Here is a 19,708-nt window from a genome sequence, read left to right as displayed (position 1 = left end):
ATCCATGAGTTAATGTCTTCTAAGCAGAGGGTGAGAGAGAAGGGTGGAAGGGAGGTTGGTTTTGAGGAAATGTAGAGCTGGGTGTCATCCGGGTAGCAGTGGAAGTGAATGTTGTATTTACGGAGGATGGAACCGATGGGGAGAATGTAAATGATGAAGGGGAGTGGACCCATGCATGTACACTCTAACAAACTAGCCAAATACATAACATTATAGTGAGACTGCATCGTTTTCATGCCACACAGTTTTATTAAAGTGCCACAAGACAGGCATGCAGTCAACCGTCAAACAATCTCAAATTACTGCCACTATAAAAATGTTGTTGGGCAATGGGAAGATTGTAAACTATTTGAGTTCAAACAGTATTTTAAAAATTTACACACATATTTAAGTTTAAATGTTAATATATTAATGCAATAATATGCAGTAATGTTACCGTTAGCTTTGGTGGGTGAAGGTTCATAAACATGGCTGTTGGCAGTGCAATATATTAATGACCAGAGGGTTAAAGGTAAGGGTTATGAAAGTGATGATTAGCTCTGCTTCTATTCTGATTATTTTTTCATGTTTTACCCTGAGTATTAGCCAATTTTATTGGTTTAAATTCATATCTTTGAAGTGATGTACAATTGATATAATGTACTGTATAGGCTATAGCTTATATACTGGACTGTCTCAGGAAATTAGAATACACAATATTCTAATTTTCTGAGACAGTCCTGTATATTGTTCTATGTAAAGGACGTCAGCCAAGGTCGGCCCCCCACATTTTTACCACGCCAAATCTGGTCCCCTTTGCAAAAAGTTTGGACACCCCTGCTTTAAATGGTGGATTAATGTACAGGACTGTCTCAGAAAATTAGAATATTGTGTATTCTAATTTTCTGAGACAGTCCAGTATACATCCAACTTTTGCTTATACATTTTTTTTTTTTTTATATACGCATAAAGTGGGATCTCATTACTGACTACGGCCATCTTTTTAAGAACCAACTGTCCTTAATGTAAAGGGATGCTTAAATTGATGCCGGAATGAAATAAGCAGTAGAAGACAAAAGCTGCGTAACAGAAAGGCAACAGTGACATTCCTCAGCGACTTAACCCTTCATCAAATGCATCAATGGGCCTTTTAAACTTTTGTTTGGTAACACATTACTTTCACGCATCCGAAATGAACCTGTTGCGAAAGTTTTTTTCCATTCTTCTCTTTTGTTCATCTTCGGCCCGTTAAAAAAAGAAAAGAAAAAAAAAATACTTCCCAGCCTCTTATCAAAAAGTTGCTATTGCTAGCCAAATGTTATTTTTTTGCTGGCAGTTTGAAAGATGCCCTTATATTTATTTGGAAGCTGTTTTAGAGGAGCTCAGCATGCGCAGGGGCAGTACGCCCTCCACCCATTCGTTGGGCGTTGCCACCATTTGCTTCCACAGCGCCACCTCATCGGGCGTGGAATCCATCCAGTCCACTGGCGAACCGTAGCTCTTTCCTGTAGAGAGAAAGAAAGAACAAAAATATAATCTAAATTATATTAACCCTTCATTCACAGTTAGGATTTTTTTTCTTAAATGTTATTATTACATTCATAAAGGACAGTGGTGTCAAAGTTGCGGCCTGGGGACCAAATAAATCCAAAGGGACAATACAGTGCCTTGCAAAAGTATTCGGCCCCCTTGAATCTTGCAACCTTTCGCCACATTTAGGGCTTCAAACATAAAGATATGAAATTTAATTTTTTTGTCAAGAATCAACAACAAGTGGGACACAATCGTGAAGTGGAACAACATTTATTGGATAATTTAAACTTTTTTAACAAATAAAAAACTGAAAAGTGGGGCGTGCAATATTATTCGGCCCCTTTACTTTCAGTGCAGCAAACTCACTCCAGAAGTTCAGTGAGGATCTCTGAATGATCCAATGTTGTCCTAAATGACCGATGATGATAAATAGAATCCACCTATGTGTAATCAAGTCTCTGTATAAATGCACCTGCTCTGTGATAGTCTCAGGGTTCTGTTTAAAGTGCAGAGAGCATTATGAAAACCAAGGAACACACCAGGCAGGTCCGAGATACTGTTGTGGAGAAGTTTAAAGCCGGATTTGGATACAAAAAGATTTCCCAAGCTTTAAACATCTCAAGGAGCACTGTGCAAGCCATCATATTGAAATGGAAGGAGCATCAGACCACTGGAAATCTACCAAGACCCGGCCGTCCTTCCAAACTTTCTTCTCAAACAAGGAGAAAACTGATCAGAGATGCAGCCAAGAGGCCCATGATCACTCTGGATGAACTGCATAGATCTACAGCTGAGGTGGGAGAGTCTGTCCATAGGACAACAATCAGTCGTACACTGCACAAATCTGGCCTTTCTGGAAGAGTGGCAAGAAGAAAGCCATTTCTCAAAGATATCCATAAAAAGTCTCGTTTAAAGTTTGCCACAAGCCACCTGGGAGACACACCAAACATGTGGAAGAAGGTGCTCTGGTCAGATGAAACCAAAATTGAACTTTTTGGACACAATGCAAAACGATATGTTTGGCGTAAAAGCAACACAGCTCATCACCCTGAACACACCATCCCCACTGTCAAACATGGTGGGGGCAGCATCATGGTTTGGGCCTGCTTTTCTTCAGCAGGGACAGGGAAGATGGTTAAAACTGACGGGAAGATGGATGCAGCCAAATACAGGAACATTCTGGAAGAAAACCTGTTGGTATCTGCACAAGACCTGAGACTGGGACGGAGATTTATCTTCCAACAGGACAATGATCCAAAACATAAAGCCAAATCTACAATGGAATGGTTAAAAAATAAACGTATCCAGGTGTTAGAATGGCCAAGTCAAAGTCCAGACCTGAATCCAATCGAGAATCTGTGGAAAGAGCTGAAGACTGCTGTTCACAAACACTCTCCATCCAACCTCACTGAGCTCGAGCTGTTTTGCAAGGAAGAATGGGCAAGAATGTCAGTCTCTTGATGTGCAAAACTGATAGAAACATACCCCAAGCGACTTGCAGCTGTAATTGGAGCAAAAGGTGGCTACAAAGTATTAACGCAAGGGGGCCGAATAATATTGCACGCCCCACTTTTCAGTTTTTTATTTGTTAAAAAAGTTTAAATTATCCAATAAACTTTGTTCCACTTCACGATTGTGTCCCACTTGTTGTTGATTCTTGACAAAAAATTTAAATTTTATATCTTAATGTTTGAAACCTGAAATGTGGCGAAAGGTTGCAAGGTTCAAGGGGGCCGAATACTTTTGCAAGGCACTGTATTTTGCAGCCCCCATTTGCAATCCAATTGTAGGATTAGTGTTGCCTGGGTGTGTTTTGCGTTGGATAATTTAAAAAAAATACAAAGATGATTTTAAATAAAATGAATGAATTAATTAAATGATTTATTTTAGATAGTTAAAATAACAAACTAAACAATAAATAAATAAATAAATAAAAAAAATTTTAAAAAAATACATGAGTAATGAAAAAAACATAAGTGGGGTGGCATGACCAATACCCAGAGGTTCTGGGTTCGATTCTCCGCCCGGATGAACTCGTCTAAGTATTCTTTAGCAAGACACTGAACGCCACGTTGCTCCTGCTGCTCCGTCACCAGTAGTTACATGAGGATTTAGCGTGAAGCACTTTGAAGGCCTTAAAGGATCCATCCATCCATCCATCCATCCATCCATCCATCCATCCATCCATCCATCCATCCATCCGCAATTTAATCCGCGGTCGGGTCGCGGGGCCAGCAGCTTTAGCAGGGAAGCCAGACTTCCCTCTCCTCAGCCACTTCAACCAGCTCCTCCGGTGGGATCCCAAGCCATCCGAGAGATATAGTCTCTCCAGCGTGTCCTGAGTCGTCCTCGGGGCCAGGGAGGCAGCCAGGTGGCAACCAAACCATATGCCCAAGCCCCCTCAACTGACTCCTCTCAACGCGGAGGAATAGCGGCTCCACACAGAGTCCCTCCCGGATCACCGAGCTTCTCACCCTATCTCTAAGGGAGAGCCCGGACACCCTGCGGTGGAAACTAATTTCGGCCGCTTGTATCCGGGATCTTGTTCTATCGGTCACGACCCACAGCTCGTGACCATAGGTGAGGGTAGAAATGTAAATCGACTGGTTAATCGAGGGCTTCGCCTTTCGGCCCAGCTCCTTCCTCACCAATACTGACCGGTGCAGAATCCGCATCACTGCACCGATCTGCCTGTTGATCTCCCACTCCCTCCTACCCTCGCTTGTGAACAAGACCCTAGGATACTTGAACTCCTCCACTTGGGGCAGGATCTCATCCCCGACCCGGAGAGGGCACGCCACGCTTTCCCGGCTGAGTACCATGGTCTCAGATTTGGAGGTGCTCATCTTCATCCCAACCGCTTAACACTTGGCTGCGAACTCCTCCAGTGAAAGTTGGAGGTCACAGCTTGATGAAGCCAACAGCACCATATCCTCTGCAAAAAGCAGAGATGTAATACTGAGGCCACCAAACAGGACACCCTAAATGCTTCAGCTGCACCTAGAAATTCTGTCCATAAAAATTATGAACAGAATCGGTGACAAAGGGCAGCCTTGGCGGAGTCCAACTCTCACTGGGAACGAATTCGACTTACTGCCTGCAACGTGGACAAAACTCTGACATCGGTCGTACAGGGACCAAACAGCCCTTGGAAAGGATAACTTGATTCACCATAAATAATTCTACATAAAATAATTACAAAAAAAATAATATTAATCTAAATAAAACAATTGTAATAAGTTGAAAAAAGGGAGAAATAAATGTCCTGTATTTATTTATTTGTCTATTTTTGTTTTGTTTACTAAATTTCTTGCGACCTCAGATAGGTTAACTCCTTGGCAGCCATTGACGGCGATACACCTCCAACACATTTGGAGATCTATTGCCGTTTATAAATGTTTTCAATATCAGTTTCCCTCTATTACTAACTACCACAACACATACTGTGTGACTTGGCTAGCAGTGATTGAGTTAAGCTCATGATAACCTTTGAATAGATGTCCTTATTAGTTACGCTAATAGTAACCTTTGAATAGATGTCCCCTCTGACCACTGTGAAATGAACGCATTCACTACTAGCCCCAGAATTTAATTGAATTTCAGTACCCGTGCCACTTCCCAGCCTGAGTCCGCCCAACAAGCTGCTGGCCAGCTTGTCCCGGTCCCAGACGGTGAGCTCCACGCAGGCCTCGCCCAGGTCCATCTCCCTGATGCCATCATACACCATGGTATGGTTAAACACGGGATCCGTCGTCCTCCTCAGCACACGCGTCTTCTGACGACTTTTGTGACTGGTGTCAGGCAGCACGAAGCTGGAGGAGACGCAAGATAGGCGCCGATTCAATAAGTAAATCTGAGTTGAGATGACCACGTTTTCTGCACGTACCATTTGACGAAGGGGTCGATGGTGGCTCGGATTAAGGGCAGGCTCTTGCATTCTTTCACCCAAATGTGAATCTCTCCTGTGGTGGGAGCTTCCTTGGCTAAACCAATAAGGAAGACATGATTATTATTAGAGATGTCCCGATCGATCGGCATCGGGTCCGATCACGTCATTTTCAAAGTATCGGAATCGGCAAAAAAATATCGGCCATGCCTTTTTTTAAATATATATATATTTTAATTAAATCGTTTTCTAATTGTATTTAACGTTACAGACATAATATGTTACACTCACCCAGAGTCTTTAGTTTAGGCTTAAGGTAGGGTTATCAAATTTATCCCAATAACGGCAATAATTAATTTTTTAAAAAATGTATCACGTTAAAATATTTAACGCAATTAATGCATGCGCTGCACAACCCATTCACGCATTGTCGCGCTCAATCTGTAATGGCGCCGTTTTACCTATATAGAGAGATAAAAGGCAGCCTAAAATGAGTAGAGTGAAATTTGGCAGCCTTTGGAGCCTATTTTTAATTGACTAAAGCCTTACAATCCCTCTCCCTACGATTAGAAATATCATGGGAAGCAATGTGGGGATGCAAGGTAGCAATTGATCATTGCCTTAACACCTTATGTTATTTCCCAACGCAGAGAAGATATATCAATTGCACTACGCACAGTCATGGTTCCACTTCCCATCATGCATTTGGCCATGGCTACAGTATCATTTACTGAAAGCTCAACAAATACACTAGATGGCAATATTTAGTCACAATATACAAAGTCACAAGTCTTTCTGTCCGTGGGTCCCTCTCACAGAAAGAATGTTAATAATGTAAATGCCATCTTGAGGATTTATTGTCATAATAAACAAATACAGTACTTATGTACTGTATGTTGAATGTATATATTCGTCCGAGTTTTATTCATTTTTTTCTTAATGCATTGCCAAAATGTATATGATCAGGAAAAATTATCGGGAATGATTGGAATTGAATCGGGAGCAAAAAAAAAAAGCAATCGGATCGGGAAATATCGGGATCGGCAGATACTCAAACTAAAACGATCAGGATCGGATCGGGAGCAAAAAAACATGATCGGAACAACCCTAATTATTATTATTTTTTTTAGCATTTTGATAAAGAGTGGGACATTAATTCCAGATTTCCCGTATTGGCCCGAATATAAGACAGCCCTGATTATAAGACAACCCCCTCTTTTTCAAGACTCAAGTTTGAACACCAAATTAATTTTTATACAGAAAATAATTACAGTACATCCGAAACAAATGATTATAACATTATACTGTATTTGAGAGAAAAAGCATGTTATTTTTCCTCATTCAAATCTTAATATCTGAACATTTAAATATGTAAACTATAGTGCAATCACATTCGTAAATGAATGGCTTCTGGTTTTTGAAATGTAAATAAACCAATCTATTGTGATAAAACAACAAAATTGCAATAACTGCATTACCATCAAAGTGAAGTCTAACTGTAACTGTAATCTTGAAACAAATCTGAATAAGGAAAAACATTGCAATAAAATAATGCAAACTGGTTAAACTTTAAAGTAGCTGAGATCAGTCATGACAGAATATCGCTTCAATTATATCTAGTGCCATCTAGCGTCGTGAATGGGGAGAGTAGCTGAGATCTGTCATGACAGAACATCGCTTCAATGATATCTGGCGCCATCTAGCGTCATGAATGGGTATAATGTCTAGACCGCGAATATAAGACAACCCCCTCTTTTTCAGTCTTATTTCAATGCAAAAAACACAGTCTTATATTTAGGCCAATATGGTCATTAATTCCAGACCCGTCCGTTGTTTAAAAAAAAAATTTTTTTTTAAATCAACTTCAATTTTGGGCACCAAGCAGTACTTGACCATTTATTGGGCACTCATTTAACCACTGAAACGTAGAGTGTTGTTGGGGGCCAGAAACTATGTCTTTCTGTTTTTATTCATTTTAATTTGATTAATTTTGCTTTTGAAAGTTTAATGATTTAGAATTCTACTTATTTAATGAGTAAAGAATCATATTGAAATAATATTTTAAAAATACAATATTCATCCATTCCATGCCACTTATCCTCACGTGGGTACGCGAGGGTGCTGAAGCCTATCCCAGCAAACTACAGGGAGTAAGCGTCGTACACCCTGAATCGGTTGCCAGCCAATCGCAGAAATATACAATAATGATTAATAAAATAAAATTATAATTGTGACCTTGTTTGGACATCACATTTTGTCTGCTACACTCGTATCCCAAATGGCCCACATGTTCCAAAATGTGGTGTCTGTGAATGTAGTGAAGTAATGAAGAGGATGCCTGACATGGAATATTTTTGCCAATCAAATGTGATTATCACAGATTGTCTGTGCTTTCCCATTAGGTCGGTAATACTCGTTATCACAGCACCTGTGCTAAATTCAATTAGTGTGGCTGTGCATGGGTATAAATGACATCACAAAATGACTGCAATCGCAAGTGCAGTCATTTTTTGTCTTTTCTACATTATCAGAGGTCAGAAATTTTACTATTTGCATACTTGATTACTATGAGGTACAGTATTTCACTTCAAGCTCATTTATGCTAGGTGTTCCCGTTTCCTTTAAGATGGGGTCACAAGATTGGGTCCAAAATACCTTCATTGTGGACTGCCTTAGGCAGGAAGCAGACAGCCAGCCTCATCTCTCCTCGCCCACTAGAAGGCGCCGTTGTCTAAAATTGAGGACAAAAACAAAAAACAAGATTCCTTAAAAAAATGTTGAGCCAGATGACTATATCATAGTTTTTCTATTTTTTTCATGTAGTTTTTGGTCATGTACCGGGCCGGACCTGGGCCTAGGCGAGCTAGGCAGTTGCCTAGGGCGCCATCTAGCGGAGGGGGCACTAAATTGCTCTGCGGGGGAAAAAAAAACAAACAAAATTGTCTAACATTTTCTAAAAATAAAGTCCAGTTAAATCGGCTAGTGATTAAAAATAATTGCTGTTTCCGACTTAGATTGGAATAGCTACAGTGGGGAGAACAAGTATTTGATACACTGTCAATGAGGTTTCCGATTGGCAGTGTATCAAATACTTGTTCTCCCCACTGTACCTGCTAATTTGCAGCACTCACGTCACGAGGCATGGGGGAACATTTCGTGCTTAATGCATGTAAGCATATCCACTGTACAATGCCAAATAATGGCAGGTGATTAAATCAAAGGTCATTCAAACGAAATTTAAACTAAAATGATTACATAACAACAAACCAAGTAGCATAACTAGCAATTCATGAAACACGTGGAACAGTCACTGAAGAAATGAATTGCACAAAACATGAACTTTGAACGATATTTACAGCTGTGCAATGAATGCTGGGAGGCATGAGGCACGATTGGCAATATGTTGTGCGACAACTCCTAGCTACACTTCCGCCAGGGCACCTACCGTAATTTCCCAAATATAAGGCGCACCCCAACTTTACCTGTAAAATCTAGGGAAAATTCTTGTGCCCGTGTATATAGCGCACCCTAATTTTAGCACCAATAAATATGAGTCTCGTGTCTCGAACTTTTATAAAGTACGCGGTTGCAGCATTTTTTAAATCCTTTTGTCAATTTTTTTTTTTTTTTTTAAATAGAATATTAATTTTCTATGGTAAAATTGCTCGCAGTATACGATAAAAATTTTCACAAAGTAAGGAGTTGTAGCGAGTTTTAACACGTAGCGAGTTTTAACAGAATTCACTAGCGGAACTGATGTTGGAAAGCTGTGTAGTTCCCGGGGGGAAGAGTTTAGTTAAGGGAACAGCCGGAAGTAAACAAATGTCCCGCGATTTGCGTGCAAGACGTACATTGTTACTTTGTGAGTTCTGATGTAAATAAAACAACACGGCTTGGCTCAGTGGTTCGACACTATTCCTCAGACTCCTGTCCTAGCTCGCCACACGGTCAACATTTATACGAAACGGATCGCCGTATATGTTCTCTTCAAGACAACATCGCCGTGTGCCGGCATGTTGCAAAGCAAAGGTTAGAAAAATGTACCGGTAAATAATACACGAATAGTACAAAAAACCTTTTAATTTTATTAAATGTGAAAAATATCATGAAAACAATTATTTACCACATGAAACTTGATTATTATATCACGGTCGTTCGGATTAGGTAATATTGTGCTGGTCCATGCTTAAAATGGAACATGAATCATGATTAATTTTTTTCTGTCTCCGTCCCTGTACCCGTGAATAACGCGCACCCATGATTTTACGAGTAAATTTTGGGGGAAAAAGTGCGCGTTATATTCGGGAAATTACGGTAGTCACCCAGGCAAAGACCTAATAAGGGATGCTCTGACCTTTGAACTTTGAGGCAAATGGGCTAATCAATGAAATGTTGTGTTGCCAAATCTCCGATTCTGAGAAAAATTCAATAAAATTGATAAACAAATTTTGTGACTAAATTGAATTTAACATGACCACATTCTTCAACAACCAGTAAATACATCTGAACTGCTCCAGTCAGACTTTGATGCCCAGTTTTGTAATAACATTTTCATGGGAAATTGAAACAATACACTGCCTTCATCACCACCCCTTTCACACATTACATTTTGAAATGCTGTAACCAAATATCAGGGCCTCATTTACATTTTGACAAAATTAAATTAATGTGACTGCATTAAAAAAGGGTTTTATGAAGGCCACACTGGAAATTATGTGTATATGCACATCATACCCTGGCCCTCAAAGCTAAGTCGTTCATGTGGGTGTGGTCAAAGTTCCACTTGGAGAGGTCCATGTCCACCTCGCCCAAGAAGTTGTTCCGGCCAAACGTGTCATGATGCCACACTGAGAGGACCAATGTTTGCGTCCTTAGATAGTCAATGCCAACACGATACTGTAAAATACATGGGCACACGTGAGTAATGAATAGAATAATGACAGACTGCCAAAAGTATCATCATCAGGGGCATATTGGGTGTGGGAAAGGGTGTGACGTACTTGTTGCACTTACCCTGAGGATCTCATTGAAAGTCGGATTAAGTGTCTTCTTTTTCACAGATGTTTTCTTCTTTCCCAGGTGAATTTTGTCAGGAACAAGGTAGCTTTTGACATAGCTGGTAAGGATTCAAAATTAGTCAGGAAGGAAAATTACAAACAAAAATATATACACTACAATTGGCATATTTCTTTTTTCCCTTTATTAATATTTGTTATGTTCATTTATTCATTCATTCATTTTATGTACCGCTTATCCTCACAAGGGTCACGGGGGTACTGGAGCCTATCCCAGCCAACTATGGGCAGAAGGAGGGGTACACCTGAACAGGTTGCCGCCAATCACTGGGCATTCTTGTTATGGGATTTCATTTTTTTTTAATTTTTTTTTTTTATGGAACATTTTTAGTTTTGACTGAAACCTATTATGTTTATTACATTTATAATCTCACAAATGAATTCTTATAACAAAGCAGTATGTCATTACCATGGCTAAAGCTATGAATAAAGGAGTCATTCCATGCAAATATGCAACTAAATTCCGAGGAATAAACCCAACCAAATCAATTACTTCCACTCCACCAGTCTTCAAACTGTGACTGCATTTTTTTATCAGGTCACATACACAATATTTCCCTCAATAATATCAATCATCACAAGTACCTATGAAGTGAGAATAAATAAGAAATCTTCTAAATTTTTAAACAAAATGAAGTGTTTTCAGTAATTTCCCCCCAAATTTAAATGGTTGAAAAAAATAACATCCATGTATTAAATGGGAACAGAAAAGTAAATTCACCCATGTCAGCTCTAAGGAAGCATAATGTCTTCATGATGTATATATCATACTAAATTGAGAGGTCAAGTTCACTCAACTGTTACAAGAGTTAGCACATCTGTTGCCTTTACATTAATGGCTAGCTCTGATGTAATTTTAGTACTTGCCTGGCATTTCTACAGTGAACATTTCATATCTTAAGTTAATAACATTTTCGAATAAGGGCTCAAACTGTTCATAGAAGTTAAATCTCATTTTTGAGATATGTACATGATAGCCCAACATAAAATCACTTAGAGATGCACATCGGAAGGGCTTTTGAAACCAAAATTTTGAAGTGATAAAGTCAAATCTTGTGTGTTCATTTGTACATTTCTAGTGTTCCATTTTATTTTGTTGCTGATGTGACACATGACTCATAATATTGTTGGCCAATGAGTTTAAAGATGAATGATAGTGCCCCATGATATTGCACATGAATGATGAAAGTTTTTTTTTTTTTTTTTTAAATCAAGACTCTAGTTTAATTTACAACCTGACCACAGTGGAAAATTGAATTTGCTATCATTTGACTAGAAGAAAGGCCAAACCAAATGTGATTAAGACTGGAATGCTGGCGACTTCTGAGAGTTCATATCACATTTTGTCAATTGAGGAATTGCATAAAAACATGACTAAAAATAAAAATGGTTGAAGACCACTGAAAAAACAAAACAAATCGGGTTAATTTTATATACTGACAGTACAGATTGAATGTGTTTCTCAGTTCAGGCCTGAGAATTTCCCCTCTCGAGAGCTACAATATCTTAACTCATTAAATGCCATTGACAGCGATAGACATGAAATCAATTTTAACCTAAGATGGCTAGCATACAATGATGTCACAGTTCCAATGATGTTACAGCCAATCCATTTTAATTGGGAGGGTCTGGCAGCTATGGAACTCCCGATCGTCATCAAGGGCAGCCAATTAACTAATTAATAGTACAAAAACGTTTCCGTCATTTTTCAATATTACAAAAGCCAAGCGAGACCATGCCACAATGGTAAATGGTGTTACACTTGTATTCCACCTAAGATGCCGAAATGATTTCATTTTCATCCCTACCGAATGAGCTGGAACTGTGTGAGGATCTACTGTACATCTAGCTGCACAGTCACACCTGTCGTTTCACTTCCCAGTCAAAAGGGAGGACTTCTATCCCCGTCATTGGCAGGAAATTACTAATTTATTAAACAAAATCAAAGCTAGCAACTTAGTTTGAGTGTTTTAAGTGGTAATATGTAGGGTTGTTCCGATCATGTTTTTTTGCTCCCGATCCGATCCCGATCGTTTTAGTTTGAGTATCTGCCGATCCCGATATTTCGCGATCCGATTGCTTTTTTTTTGCTCCCGATTCAATTCCAATCATTCCCGATAATTTTTCCCGATCATATACATTTTGGCAATGCATTAAGAAAAAAATGAATAAAACTCGGACGAATACATATATTCAACATACAGTACATAAGTACTGTATTTGTTTATTATGACAATAAAACCTCAAGATGGCATTTACATTATTAACATTCTTTCTGTGAGAGGGATCCACAGATAGAAAGACTTGTGACTTTGTATATTGTGACTAAATATTGCCATCTAGTGTATTTGTTGAGCTTTCAGTAAATGATACTGTAGCCATGCCCCAATGCATGATGGGAAGTGGAACCATGACTGTGCGTAGTGCTACAAATTGATATATCTTCGCTGCGTTGGGAAATATAATAAGGTGTTAAGAAAAAGATCAATTGCTACCTTGCTTCCCCACATTGCTTCCCATGATATTTCTAATCATAGGGAGAGGGATTGTAGGGCTTTAGCCAATTAAAATAAGCCTCCAAAGGCTGCCAAAATTCACTCTACTCATATTACGCTGCCTTTTATCTCTCTGTATACACTGTAGGTAAAATGGCGCCATTACAGGTTGAGCGCGACAATGTGTGAGTGGGTCGTGCAATGTATGCATTAATTGCGTTAATAATTTTAACGTGATACATTTTTAAAACAACTTATTTACCCTACCTTAAGCCTAAACTAAAGACTCTGGATGAGTGTAACATATTATGTCTGTAACGTTAAATACAATTAGAAAACGATTTAATTAAAAAATATATATACTGTATATTAAAAAAGGCATGGCCGATATTTTTTTGCCGATTCCGATACTTTGAAAATGACGTGATCGGACCCAATCGATCGGGATGCCGATCCCCCAATCAGTTGACAAGACAGCTCCCACAGATATTGCGCCATGCCTTCCTGTAGGGGGCCGACCCAGGCAGAACGGTGAGTAGGCTTTCACTGTGATAAACACACGGTCTGTTCTGACGCCGGATTTAGTTGGAACTAGGGCGAAGGTTTTACTGCATACAGCGAGGCAGGAGTAAGAGTGATTTGGTCGAAGATTCAAAGTAAATATTATATTAAATAGCACAGTGCATGCACTTTGAAACATTGTGAAAAAAAAAAAAATCAATGGATGAAATTACAGTAACTTTGACTTGAAAATATTCACGTGAAATGAATGATAACTGCTCATTTTTTGCTTTTAATCAAGAATCTATACCACTTTACGATCATATCTATAGAAATTCTGCGATTTAAGCATTTATTTACAAGAATTTTCAACTTAAAAAGCCTTTTGTTTGGTGACGGCCGCTATGTTGGATTACACAATACCGTAACTTTTGCTTTAAATACTTACATAAAATGAATGATAACTGCCCATTTGTTGCTTTTAACCATGAATCTAGACTGTTTTACGTTCATACCTATAGACATTCCGCGATTTAAGCATTTATTTACAAGAATTTTCAACTTAAAAAGCTCTTTGTTTCGTGTCGGCCGCCATGTTGGATTACACAATGCTATAACTTTAGCTTGAAATATTTACGCAAAATGAACGATAACTGCCCGTTTTTTGCTTTTAACCAAGAATCTCGACTGGTTTACGCTCATATCTATAGAAATTCTGCGATTTTAGCATATTTTACAATAATTTTCTACTTAAAAAACTTTTTGTTTTGTGACGGCCGCCAAGTTGGATTTTGTAACTTTACACAATAGTGGAATTCAACCTAAATAAGTTGTGATTGTAGATAGAAAAATGCAAATTTTGCTTTTGGTGAGTAAAATCAAGATGATTCAGCATGCTTTTCTCAAGTAGTTTCTGATGTGAAAATTGAGTGATTTATTAGCTGTTGAAAACTAAAGTTAAAAAAAAAGTTGCTATTCTGGGTAAAAACCTATATGATATGTTAAATATTATCTATGTGATATGATCTGTTATATATTATTATTACCTCTGCATTTGGTTATTTTGTGCATCTAGTATAAAACCTGAGAATTTTATAGCCATTTCAGTTTTTTTATACTTGTATAAATAATAATAATAATCAGGATTTTATTAGGGAGCGACTTTGAATTTTTTTTATGTCGCTGCATATGCCATGTGCATGTGCCTGTTTTGGTTTTAGGTCGCTAGCTACTTTGGTTTTGAAAATATTTGAATTTTAAGTTTTGGAAAATAGGCCCCCTACGGATCGACCCCGAGCCCCGTGTCCCGTCAACTGATAGTGAAGTCTATGGTCAGAGTAAAAAACCTAATTTTTAGAACAACTGTGGTTACTCTATCGCCGTCAGTAGCAGACAATGAGTTGATATTGCTTCATTCACAGCACTCACGGATCTGAGCGGCCTCTCTTTGGGTCAACAGCTGCCAAGTCTCGACACTGGGCGATGAAGATGTGAAACTCGTTGAGCTTTTGTATGTAGTTGATGGAGAAATGGATGCTCCCTTGCACCTCCACGCTGCCGAAGTCACCGCTGTACATGGTCAACACGCTCCCGCTCAACTGCCAGCCGAACGCACAAGATTCAGCTCATAACAATCATGTGTTTCTGCAATTCTGTAGTACTAAAGTCTATGAACGGAGATCCTAACAGTTAGAATAGTGTTCGACTTGAAACGACTTTGTTCGAAATGTGGTATTAGAAGCGAGGTGTTAGTGAAAGCAGCAGTGAGTGAGTAGGCGAGTGAGTGAGACGTACAGATGACACAGAATCCGAGTTAGAGGAAGAGTCCATCATGTGTGTTCCATGGTTTAAAACATCCTCGTAAATGTGGCTGTCATCCTGGAACATACAGTATGTGGTGGTGCATCATATGGGACACCATTTGTAAAGCAGCACATGCTGAAAATTACGACATTTTCTCACATTCAGCGCCACACAGTGTTTAAAACGTGGTGTAAATTTTTTGAGTCACTTTTTTTTTTTTTTGCACATTTACAACATTATTTAGCAACTTAAAGGTTCATTTTTAAATATGGTTCGTACGGGAATGATTAAATCCAGAACTAAATATTTAATTTAAATCTTAAATTTATGTCCTATATTCTAAATGTTAAATCTGGAAACAGCTGGAACTAAATATTTAGCTTAATATGCAAATTCACATGACTGGAGACTGGAAGTAACAAAATAACAGCTGGAGCACACAAAATGCTCTTTAAATAGTTTCTCCTTAATATGTATTTTACCTATATATTGTTATTATCACAATGACTCATTTCTAAGAGCAGACTGCCACCGTTGAGTAGGTTTTATTCATTTTCAAGCAACGTAAACAGACAGTCTGAGCTGCTCCACCAGCTTTTATTTCGTTACTTCCGGTCTCCAGTCATGTGAATTTGCATATTAAGCTAAAATATTTAGTTCCGACCATTTCCTGATTTAACATTTAGGATATAGGTTTAAGATTTAAATTAAATATTTAATTCTGGATTTAAAGAATCAGGTCCAAAACTTCTTATCTAATAATTAATATTTAAGTTGCTAAATAATGTTGTAAATGTGCAAAAAAAAAACAAAAAAAAAAGTGACTCTAAAAATTGCACACCATTTGAAACACTGTGTGGCGCTAAATGTGAGAAAATGTTGTCGTAATTTTCATCATGTATGCTTTACAAACGGCGCCCCATAGCATCATGCATGGCAAGCCGTGCGTACAGGGATACACATAACACACTAGAAGCCAACGGTGCTCCCTTTACCTCCTTCTGCAAAAACGATGGGACAGACTTGCTCTTCTTCTTCAGGTGGTCCTGGTCTAAGAATGCAGGGGAGGATGGAGCCGTCAAAGGGCCTACCATAGGAAAAAAAATAATATTAGCACTACCTATTTACAATTAGGGGCAATCAAGTTGGTTACCATCGGTATTTCGCCTTATGTCAGTCTTCTGCTCTTGCCTTCTCTCTAGTCCTATCATAGAGAATGAAGTCATGCGATCATAGTCAAGAATGAACATCGAAACGTGAGTATGATGATGAAGCTTACTTGGTGACCCTGACAGATCCTCCATGCTTTTAGCCAAACCTCTAGGCCGAGCTTCAGCCCGCCGCAATGCTTTCCTCACAGGATTTTCCTCCTCATCATCAGTTTTCCCTGACAATGGAGAAAAGTTTGTTACTAGAAGGAGTCATTTCAAAGGTAACAAAAGACTTTTTGAGTAAATTATTCTTAATCCAACGTTAGCCTGTAATAGGGCTTTTCATTGCAGTTATGCTAGCATTGTTAAACACTAAGTACACACAGTTATCAGGATAATGCAAATAAATTACTCTAATTTGTTAAGAATCTTGACAAAAGAGCAGTAGATAAGTTATGTTTCATGATGATGACCCACCATTAACCAGGAAGTAAACTTTGATTAGAATGAACAAGACATAATTTCAGGCAATTAAAAACATGCTTTTGTAAAATAATAAGTGTTGAAAAAAAATAATAAATTAACTTGTTAGCATTACTGGTGTGCCTGAAGAACGTTCCCGGCCCACAAGCCAAACATGGGCCTAAAACTGTGAGTGTTGACAAAAGACTAACCTCAGCAAACAAAGATAACATATACACGGACACAAACTCACGGATACAGTAAGGTGTTCAATGTTTGTCATACAAATGTTTCACAAAATGTTTCGTTACTTCATTTCCATCTAAATAACAACCTTAAGCTAACTTTTGATAACATTTTTAAATACTGTCGTAGTACAGTGGAACCACTGTTTACAAATTTGAGATATTTTGAGTCCCACCAAGCCAAACATGAGCACAGATTTGTATTGAAGAGTTAGTAGAGCTGTCCCTTAATTTTAGTCATTCCTAGAGCAATAAAGCATTCTGACTTCATATTATACCTGAGGGCAAATATAACTAATTTAGAGGGGGGGAAAGACACATATCTCTGTAGTCTGTACGCCAAAGAAAATGGTGTTCATGGTACAGTGGGGCAAATAAGTATTTAGTCAACCACCAATTGTGCAAGTTCTCCTACTTGAAAATATTACAGAGGCCTGTAATTGTCAACATGGGTAAACCTCAACCATGAGGGATAGAATGTGGAAAAAAATACAGAAAATCACATTGTTTGATTTTTAAAGAATTTATTTCCAAATTACAGTGGAAAATAAGTATTTGGTCACCGACAAACAGCAAGATTTCTGACTGTCAAAGAGGTCTAACTTCTTCTAACGAGGTCTATCAAGGCTCCACTCAATACCTGTATTAATGGCACTTGTTTTAACTCATTATCGGTATAAAAGACACCCGTCCACAACCTCAGTCAGTCACACTCCAAACTCCACTATGGCCAACACCAAAGAGCTGTCAAAGGACACCAGAGACAAAATTGTAGACCTGCACCAGGCTGGGAAGACTGAATCTGCAATAGGTAAAATGCTTGGTGTAAAGAAATCAATTGTGGGAGCATTTATTAGAAAATGGAAGACATACAAAACCACTGATAATCTCCCTCGATCTGGGGCTCCATGCAAGATCTCACCCCGTGGCGTCAAAATGATAACAAGAACGGTGAGCAAAAATCCCAGAACCACACGGTGGGACCTAGTGAATGACCTACAGAGAGCTGGGACCACAGTAACAAAGGTTACTATCAGTAACACAATGCGCCGCCAGGGACTCAGATCCTGCACTGCCAGACGTGTCCCCCTGCTGAAGAAAGTACACATCCAGGCCCGTCTGCGGTTCGCTAGAGAGCATTTGGATGATCCAGAAGAGGAACTGGGAGATTGTGTTATGGTCAGATGAAACCAAAATAGAACTTTTTGGTAGAAACACAGGTTCTCGTGTTTGGAGGGGAAAGAATACGGAATTGCATCCGAAGAACACCATACCCACTGCGAAGCATGGGGGTGGAAACATCATGCTTTGGGGCTGTTTTTCTGCAAAGGGACCAGGACGACTGATCTGTGTAAAGGAAAGAATGAATGGGGCCATGTATCAAGAGATTTTGAGTGAAAATCTCCTTCCATCAGCAAGGGCATTGAAGATGAAACGTGGCTGGGTCTTTCAGCATGACAACCCTGATTCCAAACACACAGTCAGGGCAACAAAGGAGTGGTTTCGTGAGAAGCATTTCAAGGTCCTGGAGTGGCCTAGCCAGTCTCCAGATCTCAACCCAATAGAAAATCTGTGGAGGGAGTTGAAAGTCCGTGTTGCCCAACGACAGCCCCGAAACATCACTGCTCTAGAGCTCTGCATGGAATGGAGGAATGGGCCAAAATACCAGCAACAGTGTGTGAAAAGCTTGTGAAGAGTTACAGAAAATGTTTGGCCTCCGTTATTGCCAACAAAGGGTACATAACAAAGTACTGAGATTAACTTTTGGCATTGACCAAATACTTATTTTCCACCATTACCTGTATTTGCAAATAAATTCTTTAAAAATCAAACAATGTGATTTTCTGTTGTTTTTTTTTTTTCCACATTGTCTCTCATGGTTGAGGTTTACCCATGTTGACGATTACAGGCCTCTCTAATATTTTCAAGTTGGAGAACTTGCACAATTAGTGGTTGACTACATACTTATTTCCCCCACTGTATATGACAGGAATCAGAACTGAGAACTGGTCCATGGTTATGCTGTGACTGTTGCTGAACCAAAGCTTTGTTGACTTAATTGCAGTGCAGTATACAGTAATTGACTGATCTCAGAGATGTAATGGTCTCAGAGACTATTAAATTAAAAAAAAAAAAGTTACTTACTGTAACGACACACAATAGACACACAAAATAAACTTCAGGTTTACAGTTAAGATATTTTAAGAAAAAGTAAACATTACAGATAAGACCTATAAAGCTGACAAAATATTAAAAATCGGTTAATGTAACATTATACTTTACCTGTCATGGCATTGTGCAAATTTAGCAATTTTATTGCACTAGCAAAAAAGAAGTCTCTGATACTATGAATCCTGTACAAGGTAACTCTAAATCTTCAACCTGAAGAGGACCTTCAAGCAGTAATATCGAGGATGTTCTTTCCAGACCAGGAGGGCTTCTGCCTTTTTGAGGACCAGCTTTTCAAAGGGATAGTGCCACGTGTGGACAACAACAGAATTAGCTGTATAAAAATGAATAGCTCAAAGTGCACGAACTGAGGTAATATTTCTCTTGAGTTTTTCTTTCTATGTTGTTT

The 19,708-nt window shown here is 38.8% G+C and overlaps 1 protein-coding gene across 3 annotated transcripts in view; it reads right to left on the bottom strand.

Annotated features, from left to right (window-relative positions):
- Positions 1–229: 229 nt before the first annotated feature.
- The window catches only part of LOC130917201 (synaptotagmin-like protein 2), a 41,863-nt gene continuing 22,384 nt past the window's right edge, over positions 230–19,708 (bottom strand). The window contains exons 10-20 of one of the 3 annotated variants that reach the window (XM_057838340.1): positions 16,552–16,659; positions 16,426–16,476; positions 16,268–16,359; positions 15,264–15,347; positions 14,898–15,067; positions 10,412–10,514; positions 10,133–10,294; positions 8,054–8,129; positions 5,399–5,495; positions 5,119–5,324; positions 230–1,484 (exon numbers count right to left, since the gene is read on the bottom strand). In XM_057838340.1, the coding sequence (XP_057694323.1) occupies positions 1,336–1,484; positions 5,119–5,324; positions 5,399–5,495; positions 8,054–8,129; positions 10,133–10,294; positions 10,412–10,514; positions 14,898–15,067; positions 15,264–15,347; positions 16,268–16,359; positions 16,426–16,476; positions 16,552–16,659 (1,298 nt within the window). In that variant the 3' untranslated portion in view covers positions 230–1,335. Of the gene's footprint in view, positions 1,485–5,118; positions 5,325–5,398; positions 5,496–8,053; positions 8,130–10,132; positions 10,295–10,398; positions 10,515–14,897; positions 15,068–15,263; positions 15,348–16,267; positions 16,360–16,425; positions 16,477–16,551; positions 16,660–19,708 lie in introns of those variants that run through there. The other 2 variants (XM_057838342.1, XM_057838343.1) reach the window with 2 other exon arrangements.

The sequence above is a fragment of the Corythoichthys intestinalis genome, chromosome 6 (assembly GCF_030265065.1).
Source record: "Corythoichthys intestinalis isolate RoL2023-P3 chromosome 6, ASM3026506v1, whole genome shotgun sequence".
NCBI classification, from domain to species: Eukaryota; Metazoa; Chordata; class Actinopteri; order Syngnathiformes; family Syngnathidae; genus Corythoichthys; species Corythoichthys intestinalis.
This window is presented reverse-complemented; position numbering and strand designations above follow the sequence as displayed.